This window comes from Syngnathoides biaculeatus, chromosome 16 (genome assembly GCF_019802595.1).
Source record: "Syngnathoides biaculeatus isolate LvHL_M chromosome 16, ASM1980259v1, whole genome shotgun sequence".
NCBI lineage: Eukaryota > Metazoa > Chordata > Actinopteri > Syngnathiformes > Syngnathidae > Syngnathoides > Syngnathoides biaculeatus.
This window is the reverse complement of record NC_084655.1, coordinates 22,214,471-22,227,262: the sequence shown is the minus strand read 5'-3', so window position 1 is coordinate 22,227,262 and position 12,792 is coordinate 22,214,471. Positions and strand designations below refer to the sequence as shown.

At 45.1% G+C, this 12,792-nt stretch overlaps 1 protein-coding gene across 2 annotated transcripts; it reads right to left on the bottom strand.

The window, feature by feature from the left end:
• Positions 1–6,810: 6,810 nt before the first annotated feature.
• On the bottom strand, positions 6,811–12,551 carry LOC133514707 (fascin-2-like). 2 transcript variants are annotated; one of them, XM_061846584.1, is made up of 5 exons: positions 11,729–12,551; positions 8,530–8,686; positions 7,346–7,467; positions 7,094–7,261; positions 6,811–7,016 (listed from the first exon to the last, which is right to left on the bottom strand). In XM_061846584.1, the coding sequence occupies exons 1-5, from the start codon at positions 12,549–12,551 to the stop codon at positions 6,811–6,813; spliced, it is 1,476 nt and encodes a 491-aa protein (XP_061702568.1). The 2 variants fall into 2 exon arrangements, with proteins under 2 accessions (XP_061702568.1, XP_061702567.1); XM_061846583.1 differs by having other exon boundaries at positions 7,094–7,467.
• Between the last annotated feature and the right edge of the window lie 241 nt (positions 12,552–12,792).

Below are 12,792 nucleotides of genomic sequence, written 5' to 3'. Positions count from 1 at the left end.
CGTTTTATTTTCAACGGGTACTCACATATGCATCTACAGGTTACATATTGTTGAAAGCATTGTTTACACCGCCCCCCCCCCCCCCGCCCCCCATTGCCTGTCAAGAGGGCTTTGATCTCAAAACCCTGCTGCTGAAGACCATGCTTATTACTGCGCAGGCAATTTGATAAATTGACTGCTGTGATGAAAAGATTATGAGTGTTTTGTTTTTATAGGCGCTCCTTTATGGTGCTGAGGAAGTCGACCGTCTTGAAGCCGCGACAATCTGCAATCTGACCCGAATTCTTGCTGAAAAAAAAAAAAAAAAAAGCCCTGCGCTGTCGTAACGTGTGGTGGCGGCGCACCTCGCTGGCGCAGTTTGTTTTTGCTGATTCTGAAAGAAAAATTGTGGTGAGCCATTCTCACGTTAACCAGCTTTGTGTAAAGAAAAATTATTTTTAGTTTGCATGCTCTCCCCGTGCCGGCGTGGCTTTTCTCCAGGCATTCTGGTTTCCTCCCACATCCCAAAAACATGCAACATTAATTGGACACACTAAATTGCCCCAAGGTGTGATCGTGAGTGCGACTGGTTGTTTGTGCCCTGCGATTGGCTTGCAACCAGTTAAGGCAGGGGTCGGAAACCTATGGGTCACGAGCCAAATCTGGCTCTTTTGATGTTGCATATGGCCCGCAGAGCCCTCATCACTACATACTGTACAACAGGGGTGCCAAGACTTTTTTACCCCAAGATCTACTTCTCAACCATCCAGCCTCTTGCGATTGCCGTGTGTGTGTGTGTATGACGTTTTTTTTCATTTTTTTATTTTGTTTATTTTTAGAATGACCAATGATGAAATAGAATGACCAAGTCACAAAGATCTACGCACTGCAAAAATGTAAAACATATTTATTTTAAAGTATATTGAGGATTCTTGGTGTGTAAATGTGTGTTTGTGCGCCTTGCATAACTGTGTGAAAAGTGACTGCTGTGCAGCCAATTTGGATTTTAGTTCGTTCACTTTTTTCTCACTGCTTTCGTCGGCGTCGTATTTTCCGTAAATGGTTCGAAAATGTCAGCTCCACATTTCACTACGCGGGCAGACGAGGCAAACGTGGACTGCGAAAATGACATTAAGAAGTTGTCCACCTGCTATTCTGTATGAAAGTGATGCGTTTTTTTTTTTTTTTGTCTTCTTTACTGCGGCTCCCATACTCGTTCTTGTTAAGATTTCTCAAGCGAGAGTTTAAAATAAGGGTTAGGGAACTCAGTGACAGCGTGTTTTCCTGCACTGTCGTTGTTTGCACATGCGCGGTGAGCTAAAACTAAAAAACAATACGACTGATGTCTTTTTTTTTTTTTTTCGGCACGCCGTTTCGACGCATTGAGCACCCTCCTGTACAATGTCATATCTGCCACGGTGGCAACGCAAATGAGCAGAGATAGTTTGTCCTAGTGGAGTTGCCATAGTTCACCTGAGCAGTCGATGTGCGCAGGGCAGGCGCAGAAGGTAGCAACAACTAATTGTGCAAACTATCACTCAAAGACAAAAGAATATATGTATATACAGTAATTTTTGGCAAGACTGGACAGTATGTATGCCAAAGCATTCGGGCCTGATGTTGCCAATGAACATTTTGACAACTTTTTGCATAAAGACAAGATAATCAAACGGATAAAAAGACATGCTATTGTTAGCAAGAACTGTTCACCACCGTGCCATCATGATGGCAAATCATACTGAATTACGTTCACCATTGCAGTGGTGACCCCTAACGGGACAAGCCTAAAGCAAAAGAAGAAGATTAAAGGATGGAAGTCTCAACGCCGGCACGAAGCTTCATCTAATCACGTATGAAAGACTATGAAGCTATCGGCAAAACCGTGCAGCACCAGAAGTGCTTTTGTCATCATTGGTTAGCAACGTCATGACAATGTTATTTCAAAGAATTCAGAGACTTATTGTACTCTAAAAGTGTCGCTTCTACATAAATCCTCAAATACACCTGTATTTAGTTTTTAAAATATTGCATGGCTCTTTTGAAATTACATTTCGCCATTTATGGCTGTCTCAGCCTAAAAGGGTTCCCGACCTCCGAGTTAAGGGTTTACCCCGGTCCCTTGCCCGTTGATAGCTGGGATAGGCTCCAGTATTCCCGCGACCCACGTGAGGATAAGCGGCTGGGAGAATGACTGAATGAATGTTGTTGTTGTTTAAGCGTTTGTCATGCGTGCTCTGTTGGGACGGACTTGAGAGCCCGTCGAGTACTCTGATTGGAGTGCGCACCTGACACCACAGGTAAGTGGACTCTCGTAGTCGGGCCGGCGGTGCCCTTTGACAAAGAGTTTTGACTTAAGATGTGGATTGCAACATTAGATTCAGGCTGTGTTTGCTGCGATGAAAAGGTGGTGTTACTTCAAGTGTGTTTTGTTTTCGAATTTTACATGCAAGATTGATTGAGTGTTTGTTATGCAAAGATCTGCTTGTACTTGTAATGATGTTAAAACTGGAATTTTATTTGTAGCATTTGCGATCGCTCATTTTTGTGAGCGTAATCTTTGTGAGTTTCCAAAATCGTGAGCCTGAGTGGCAAATGTCGGGAAGGTTTATGGATTGTGCGGACCGTCCAAGTGCCACTGTCACGATTATTATTATCAGGGATGAGAATTTTCCGCGAATTCCGAGTTTTTTCAGCTGAAATGTCATTTTTGAGAAACGTGTAAACCCGATGAGAAAATTTACGGCTTGACACGGGGCGAGGCTGTGATCAAGACCGCCCGCCACCATCTATCGGCAACGCTCGTCGTGAAATTAGTCACGGCCGTGATAGCGCGAAACGGCATTGCTATCTGTTTGCATTAAATTTGATTTATAATAATGACCAACATTCCAATTTTCCGGAAGCGTTTTAGCGGTATTTCGTCAGTATTTTCACCCTGATGTTAACATTTCATAGAGAAGCATTCTGTTTACTACGACATAGTTATAACTTATAGACGTACGTACGCTTATGTTTTATCGCGTGGTCTTCACGTTTTCCAGTATGGTGAAAATCTTGGAGCGAGAGGATGAAGATCGTGCCAGGGAAATTGGTAAAAACCACGGAGTAAAAAAAAAACTGTTTCGGCTTGAAAAAAGTATAACTGGCAAATTGGAACGAAAACTGTATCAACATCTCTTCCCAAACTCATACGAAAAGTGGACGTTCCCGGCAAAGTGCTGTGCGCTCTGTGTTCCGATACGATCAATTATGGAAGCCGAGGAGCAAAAAAAATGTATAGATCCAGGGGTATATCCGAACCAGGAAACACAGAGGTAAGTTGGACGTTAATTTCTCAAATAGTATATAATTGACAACTGTTAATATGATTAGGCCTATCTGTAGCACTCATGACCCTGTAGATCACTATTGCTCACTTTTATATTTTGTGATTTTTCTCTCTCTCTCTCTTTCTATAATTCTACTACTTCTATAATAATTTATATATATATATATAAATTATTATTATATAAAATTATTATATAATTATATTTTATTATAATTATTACTGTATTAGTATTATAATTATTATATTATATTTCATGATTTTTCTCTCTCTCTCTCTTTCTCATATATATATATATATATAAATTATTATATTTATAATAATAATAATTGTTATTATATAGAATTATTATTATCTAATTATATTTTATTATAATTGTTTTTATATTATATTATTATATTATATTATTATTATTATCTAATTATATTTTGTGATTTTTCTCTCTCTCTCTCTTTCTCTTATATAAATATATATATATATATATACAAATTACTTGTGTACTTATTTCTGAAGTGTAACTTGTAAGTGCAATAGCCTATTTGATATAAATTTCAGTGTCTACATTACTATCTCTGAGGTTGTTTGGACTCGTATTTTAAGTTTTCAAAATGTTACGATCGCCCTGTATTTACACTGTTAGAAGTAACCAGAGGTCACCGTTTAACAGTGTGCTTTATTAAAAATGTTCATGCCGAAGGCAGACATCTTCAGCGTTTTTCCCAAATTGGTCATGCTCATGCTTGTATTTTGGGCTAACCGTATAACTTCCTTCCAAGGACGGTAAAATCCCCTACGGGCGTTTGCTCCGCTGCTTGGATTCGTGTTGTCCGCGTATTCCTCGCTCGTGTGCGCTGTCAAAGTTCGATGGCTGAATTGGGGCTCTTCAGAAAAACCCATTTGCAAAAACGAGGGTGGCCGCGGCGACGAGTTACCCCAAGTCAGACCTTCTTTTCAGTTTCAAGTTGGAAGCGCACTGGTGTCTCTCGGCGCTGCGGAGTTGGTGAAAGCCAAGTCTTTGTCCTCGTTTCACGTGTATAATTTTAAGGAGCGCGTGTTCTACTTGAGATAGAGGTGAGGACGAGATGTGTGAGTGTGTGTGTTTGACCAGATGTCAAGACCGGGGGCCAGTAGCACGCTGAGATTCTAAAAGATGCTGTGTGGGCTGTCTCAGCACTGGGAACCCGACTGTGTGTGTGCGTGTGTGCGTGTGCGTGTGTGTGTGCTTATAGAATCTTCTACATGAGGTACACACTGCCCCCTAGTGTAGGTAACGGAAAAACCTTTAGGAAACACCGCACGCACACCCACAACCAGAAAGCCGAAGGACGTTTGATCCGACTAAAAGAAACACCGGAGCCCTTCAGGGCAGTAATCACGCCGCGAAATAAACGCAAGTCATCTCGGTTCTATTTTTTGCAGTTTTATTTCAAGGAGAATCTTTGATGGACAGCACGCTCGTGGCAATGAATGAAGGCATTCAACCATGATTGAATCTATTGAACGCCACGCTCATAGTGTCACTTTTCAAACAGCATCGCCAGCTCCGGGATGGGGGGGGGGGGGGTGAAACAGACTTAAAGGGTCCCGTCAATCGTACCATCACTCACAAACGCATTGAGCAATTTTCGGGCCTACGGCTACCAAGCCAAGAACATCTGAAAGGGCAGTTAACGCGCAGGATTCTTGCGAGAATAAATCGTTTTGGTTGGGAGAGTTGATTTGGGCAATGAATGTTCGTGAGCGCCCAGCCGTACTTCACTCTCAGATGATCGATTTCGTGATTTTATAAATTCTGTGCTCCGTATCAACGCGCGACGCCCGTTAGCATTCACGGCGGTCTATCCGACGCAATTAACCTCCGTCATGGTGCACGGTGGACACTTGAAAATTAATGAGAAATTAGTTGTTGTTTAGTATTTAACGTCGAATACTCCGAACAGCCATTTTCACGGCGCTGTTGCATTGAAGCAGAGCAATGCTGAACAGACGTGTGCCACGTTGGAGGTCTGCGAGCCTCGCTTAATTTTTTCTGGTTTTGTTTGGGGTCCTGGATACCGCTCGGTCGCAAACGATAATTTTGCCTATCCCTACTAGTAGCTATCTCTCCCTAACTTGTAAAGTATGCTCTGATTGTCCAGTAGAGTGCAGTAAAAGGCCCCAATGCAGTAACTTTCCCCGCTAGATAATACCCAGCGAAGGCTGGTAAAGCGTTGCCCTCACAGTTCCGAGGTCCCCGGGTTCAATCCCGGTCCCGCCTCTGTGGAGTTTGCATGTTGTCCCCGTGCCAGCGTGGGTTTTCTCCGGGCACTCCGGTTTCCTCCCACTTTCCAAAAACATTCAACATTAATTTTACACTCTAAATTGCCCGTAGGTGTGATTGTGAGTCTCGATGTGCCTTGCGATTGGCTGGCAACCAGTTTAGGGTGTACCCCGCCTCCTGCCCGTTGACACCCGGGATAGGCTCCGGCGCTCTCCGCGACGCTCGTGAGGATAAGCGGCAAAAAAATGGACAGATGGGTAATACCCAGCGATAGTTTGGTGCATCCTTGTTGCTTCTATTGATATTTTCAATCCCCCCCCCCAAAAAAAAATCTCCCAATCCCTGCACACGTTCACCACACATTTATTTTTGAAATACTTTCAACTTCACTTGACTGTACATTGCTTCATAGCGTCGGAACTGTACATGACATTCGCGCACTTGGTTTTTTTTTATGGAAGCTTGAAATGGTTCGTTAAAGTAAATAGCGCGTCCGTCTTTAAAAACAATGGGGTGTTACCAATCGCTTGGAGTGACATTTAGGGGCCACGCCTTGCTAATGGAGCATAATAATTCAAAGCACTGGGTAGAAAATAAAATAAAATAAAATAAAATACAAAGTGGCTGTAAACAAGGGTACTGCGGTTTAATGCTAGGCTCAGCTAAACTAAGTGTGTGGCTATTTCGTTATTCCAACGAATCTGAACTTTTTCTAATTGAATTTTTGCGATGGCTGTTGAGAAAAATCCTGAATTTTGAATCAATGAATTTTCAGAAATATGTTTTCCATTTCCCCGAGCCGGATAGTCGCTTTGTGTGGTTCCGCTCATGGGATTTATTCATCAATTGGCTTCATAAATCATATTTGAAAGGCATTCGGACTCAATAGGCAGCACATGTAATGATGCTGATTTGTATTTAATATTTTTTTTTTTTTTTTTTTGGTTTAGGTCCTCGTCGCTGTGTACCTTTGTTGACCTTAACTTTAAAAAAAAAAAAGACATTTTGTTTAGCTATCAATTTTTTTTCCCAGGTTGGCAATGACGTGAAGGAAAAAACAACAACATAAGAAGCCAAACCTCTTCTAAACGTCTCAATTTAAAACTGTGTTTGGGCGTCTGGCTGCTGGTATAAAAACATGGCATGAAAATGATCGCCAACCAATCCACAAACGTGGGAGCCGACATAGGCAGCTCCTTCATTTCATTATCTCCTTGGACCGTTCGGACTCAGACTTGATGAGGTTTTAGTACTCCCAAAGAGAGGAGGCGTCAACAGAAGTGCGGTCGCCCATCAGTGTGCCTCCTTGGTCTCCTCGAAGGTATTTGCCGTTGGAACCTTTGATGGCTACTCGGCCGTGTTCCAGGAACTCCAAGAAAAAATCTTCAGCCTTTTCTCCGTCTGAGCACACAAGGCCACTGCTGGAAACGTACCAGAACTTTCCATTCACGCCTGTGGAGAAACGGGTTACAAAAATAAGTGTGGGTGAAAAGATATTGACTGGGGAGTCGCGCTGTGCAAAAACCGACTTTTAACATTGTAGGCTCCGTCGTTGAATACGAGGGAGAAAATGTCGTAGATGGATCGGTTGGCGTTCAGGGTGTTGGAGTTCTTGTGGTGACACACGAAGCCGTTCTCCCCGCGGAGGATCAGCATGGGCCGGTTGATGAGCTTCATCAAGAATAATTCGTCCTCCCCTTCGGAAACAGGACGTTGAGCGTGTACCGTCCCAGCTGCAACCTCTGGCAATCGAGACCGAGTCCCGCCGCTCGAGCACTTACCGACGGCATCGCTCACCGCTGACAGCTGCCCGTTCTTCTTTGTGCAGACGTATTTCCCATTGCTGGCCTTCAGTGCCACTCTTTGTCCTCGCCACTCAATGTCAAACATCGTATTCATCTCACTGGAAAAAAAAAACAAAAAAAAAAAAAAATTCATGACATCAACATCTTTTTTTGTACTATCACATCTTTAGTTTTCTCATTCGACTCCGAACATCTCAAATATTCGACGTTTCAGCTGTGAAAGTCAAAATAAAATCCGTTGAGCATCCAGTCAGATGTTGAACGTCGCAGGCACTGCCCAAAGAGGTTCTTTGACCCTTCCATTATACTATCCCCGCTCTCCTTTCAGCCCGTCCGTATTACATTACCCCAGACCATCATTGAGTCTCCGGCACGCAATTTTCCTCCAAATGATATTACGAGTCGCCTTACACCACGCCCTGACTTACAGAGATTGCTTCGACTGGCTAGCTGGAATGGAGTTCTGCGGCTAGACTTTGATATTACGTTGTACCCTGTTTATAAATGTTGTCAAAGATGGAACAGATTCATTCTGTAGAGCAATTTGGGAACACACAACCAGCAACAGGTTTGGCGAAACACCAGTGACCTTCGAAGCTTTTGACGTCGTGTGCCTGTAGTCATTTGATGCAAACCCCGGCACAGCTTATCAAAATACTAAGATTTGACATTATTTTCTGTTCACCAAGACCATTAAGCAAAAACGTAGACTATATTTCCTACGATTGCACCTTTTATGTTTCCCCTTCATCCAGAAGAACATTTACAATGTCAGCGTGCACTGATTTGGACGGTCGCTAATGTTCTCGTTCATCGAAGGCATTGGGGCAGGTGAAAGGTCAGGGATCAGTCCGGGTCATCCATTACTTTTCTTGTGTGACTTGTTCAGGGGCGACGCTATCAGACCTTCTCACCAGGCGGTCTACACCCCGGACTCCTCGCCAGTCACTCAATCCCAACTCCTACGCCGGCTGAGCGAGGTTGAGCCAACTGTGAGTTCAGTAGTACCGTGCTAGCCACCTTCCCCAGTGTTCCCAATAGTATTCAAAGCAACTTGAAGTTCTTCAGCTTCATAGGCCTTGCTGTACACAATACACGGGATAAAAGTTGTGCCGGCAAAAAAGTGATGCTAAAAAAGTGTGAAAAGGAGAACTACTTACGCTTCGGATGCGGTGGACTGGATCTCTCCGTGAGTCACAAGAGTCCAGTAGGACCCGCCGTTGGTTCTGAACATGGATTTTTTGCTCTTCTTGTCAATTTCCATCTGGAAAGTCTCCATGTCTGTCTCCGCATCCTGATTGGCCGAAATGCTCACACCTGGAATAAAGTGACAGAGTTGGTTCATTGTGTTTGCGTTTTTACGGCCGCGCAAGGGGTTGCTTCTTTGTGAGGGACTCGATTCAATCTCCTTCGGTCACATACTGCGAATCCCGTCGAACATGTAAAGACCTTTACATTTCTGTCAGGCGTGATCAGACCAGATTGTGGTGGGAGTTGGTCTTTCAGCCAGGAATAATCTTTCAGCGATTGATTTTTGCGAGCACTGGCAGACGCCTTGAAAGCAACGTGCGTTGTACGTGTCAGCAGGAGGGGGTGTTGCGGCACGCCGCATTCTCAGTGTTTCGAGGCTTTTTCTGTGGCGGGAACTTCTGATTCGGGAACTTCACACGACGTGTTCAGTAATTTGGGGTTCTGAGATTCTTACGATAATTATCACGGCGACTAATGTCTTTATGTCCTCTTTCCTGTCAGTCAGCCATTGCCCTAGGGGGCGCCTCACTGGCAGCCAATCCAATGTTCTACGCTTAAGCCGCATGAATTAGCGCTGTCTGGTAGGGCGCGTCAGGTGGTAGGGACTACACTCCACGGACGCGTATAACTGAACGGCGTCTGCTGCAGGTCAAATTAGATGCCACAGAAATATCCTCCAACCTCTCGCTTAAGCCTGTTACAACCCTAATCCCCCACAGTCACCCCCGCCACCCTTCCTGCTCATTCGCTTGCTGTAATTCCCTGAGTGGTGAAATGCAAATCTTCGCCGCAGGACCCGCTAAGCAGCTTTCGGCGCACTGTTCTTAAAAACGTGAAACCGCCACAAGGACCGAGGCTAAAGTTGAAAATGTTGCTCCCTGCTTGATAAAATAGATGATGGTTGCAGAAACACAAACCTAAATCTCCCCCAGTTAAGATGTTCTTCAGCGATGCTGTCACTTGCTGTAATTGAGTTGAAACCTTGCAAGGGAACACGTCCCTCCATATTACTCGCATGAGTAATTTTTACAGGAGAATCGAACCGATATCGAGCCGGCTGACATGAGCTTTATTTCACAAGGCTCTGGCGTAATTATTTGTCAAAGCCGACGCAGGAGTGTTGTAGATCCCAACTACATAATGGAGAAGGCTCATCGGCGGATGACAGTAAAGAGTGAGTAGCGTCAAGGTTTAGTTTATTGACCCATGGAGGACAATTTTCTCACAGCATAATTTCCTCGCGGTGTAATCTTCAATGACACAGCTGAGATGACAAAGCCCATTACCACGATTACCTCCACGGCCTGGCCGACGACCATTCCGGGCCACGCGCACAAGATAAACTAAGCGTTCTATGGCTCGTTATGGCTTCTAAATGTTACTGCCTCGCTTTTTCAATCATATAATTCATCGGTCAAGGTTGAAACTATTATCCCTGCGATTGGCCGGCGACCAGGCCGGGTACGCCCCGCCTTTCGCCCGGGGTCAGCTGGGATTGGCGCTAGCGACCTGGACGCCGTAGCGAGCGATCAGACCTGCGGTAGATGAAGAGATGGTGACGTTAACAGACAACAAATCGAGAACGTTTTCATCCATTTTGCGGTCCGTCGCCAGAACCATTACCTTGCTTTACGTTTTCGTTGCGGTTAGGACAAACTGGTGTGCTTTTCTGCCAACGTAATGAGATTCGCACGATTGCTCGAAAATGGCTAAATGGAAATAGTGAATACGGCGGGGCCACTATCCTTAATTACACTGCACTTTAAGCACAGGCTATTAAAGGAATTGTGCAGTGGGGAAGAGCAAAAAAAAATGAAAATAATTACAGGTAAGTGCAAGCGTGACTGTTCTTTGTGCAACTGAAAAAGGTAGCGCTGAAGCTGAGCGTCCTTGTACGGTGGAACAACATCCATTGACGCATACCTTTCCCAAAATGTTGTTGTATTCCATCTCGCCCACCATGAGGAACATTCCACTTGAGAGGTTCCACTGTAGTAAGTTCGTTACGAAAGTTTAGGGATCGTTTGAGGGTTGTCAATGGCCATAAAAACAGAGGTACTGTTCGGCGTTTACCAAGATATCGAAAGAGACTCATGACCGCTGGCATCCATCAATCCAACTTTTTACCTTCCGATGATTTCTGTTTTGATTACTTTTTTATGTACTGCGTGGGAGCAATCACAGCCACGTACGTGGAATTCTCATGCTTGTTCACCACGACTTAAAATATTTTGAGAGAGAAACACAACTCGACTTTTAAACCTACAGCGTGCAGATGGTGTTGTGCGGCTCAGCCCCGTGGGAGATTTTGACCGAATGTGTTAGAAAGTGCCACAGTTCTCAAGAAGCAACATGGTCCCCCCCCCGCCCCCCGTCGAGCTCTATTGAACAGCTTCTTTGTTTATTTCACATTGGATTTTCGCCTTGTTGGTCGTTATATGGAACACGGAATTTATATGGCGCAGGTTTACAGCCGCCATCGATAATGGAGGCAAAACCAGACAGCGGGCTTTTGTTTTGGGACTGGGCCGAAGGTTGTGGCCCTTACAAGAGGATATCTGGATAGATTGGAGAATATTTTTGCCAGAAATATCATAGTTTCGCTGATATATTTGATTGTAGATGCAGTTCAGTTCAGGCAATGTTTATTTTCTAATTTATTCTCGAGAGCTTTCAAATGTAAGGCCCCAAGGTAAAAACACAAATTTGCGCTGTAAGGATGGTAGGATGATTAATATACGACGAGTTATTCAGTGACTCGATATTGAGCTTTGAAATGTCAACGATGAACTTAAAATCCAATTTTCTGAGAATCCAGCAGATTATTTGCTTGGTTCGTGCTACACTTGTCTTACACCGACATTTGAGTAAAGGCTGACAGTTTAAACACAAGTTAAATGTGAAAACGTTGTCATTGACTCCACATAAGAATCGGAACTTAAGACTGAAGGTTTTTCTACGTGGGTTTCTATTGTGAGTTTCTGTCACTCGTGGACCACTTCAATGCTGCATTCTATGAGTTTTTGGTTTTCAGGTGTCGTGTTGTCCCAGCTACGTGTTGACGTCTACGCTGGCGGGCGAGACTGATTTCCTCTTTTGTTGCTTTACCTTGCTTGACGGAGACAAATCTTTTATTGGCAGCTTGAAAAACGACTTGCGGGTGACTTTCCTCAAGGTCGAAGAGCTCGTCTTTCCCGGGCTTGGAGCATCGACCGGATCGCAGCGTTCCCGTGGGACCCACCGGGGTCAGATATTTGCCGTCGCTGTCCTTGAAGGCCAGCTTGCCTGATTTCAACTCCAGCGTAAAGCTCGTCGTATTGGTGTTCTCCTTCACTAATTTGCCGTCGTTGCTGAGAAAACGGCTGTCGCAGGTCTTCAAGCTGTACTTGCCATCCTGGTACACCAACGTGACCAAGGAGTCCACACCCCAGGGAATGTTGCTGTCCACTGAGATCTCCCCGTCGGAAGCGGACAGATGGGCGTAGCGTTTCCGTGCCACGCTGAGCAGACTGGCCTGCGGGTGTAAAGCCAAATGGACGGCCCACAACTCCTGTTCGGAAATCACTTGGGCAAAGCAGGACAGGTAGTCGGCCGAGCCCCCGAAGTAGCGCAGATAAGGCTCCGATTGCAGCGCCCAGCGACCGTCAGACTGGGGGACAATCAGGAACCGGCACTCTGGTTCAGGACTTTCCGCCCCGCACGTGATCTTCCCGTCTTTGTCGGTAGCAAGGTAGCGTCCCAAGTGGCTGCGGAGGAACACCACCTGGCCGTCACGCTCGTCGTGCTCCAAGGTCCAGATCTGTTTCTTCTTCATGCTGGTGCCCGAGGCGTTCACCTTGAAGCCAAAGGCCTCTGCTGTCAGGTAGCGGTTTTCATAGTTGATGAGGCCAAACTGGAGCTTGAGGGCTCTGTTAATCCCGTTTGTGGGCATGTCTGATCAAGCCACACGGTGAAATTCCGAGGACCAAGAACGGGTGGGGAGGGTGGGGGGGTTTGGGGGTGGTGGGGGGAACAGGGGGGTAAGAAACCAAGCAAGCTGCTGAAAAGAGGGATTCAAAGGATGCTGTTCCCCGTCTTCAAGTCATAAATAGGGTCTACTTATGTCCCTCGATGGATCGTTGAGTGCTCTTTCGGTCGTCTGTCACTTTCTCTCGACGGAGCGCTTGTGCAGA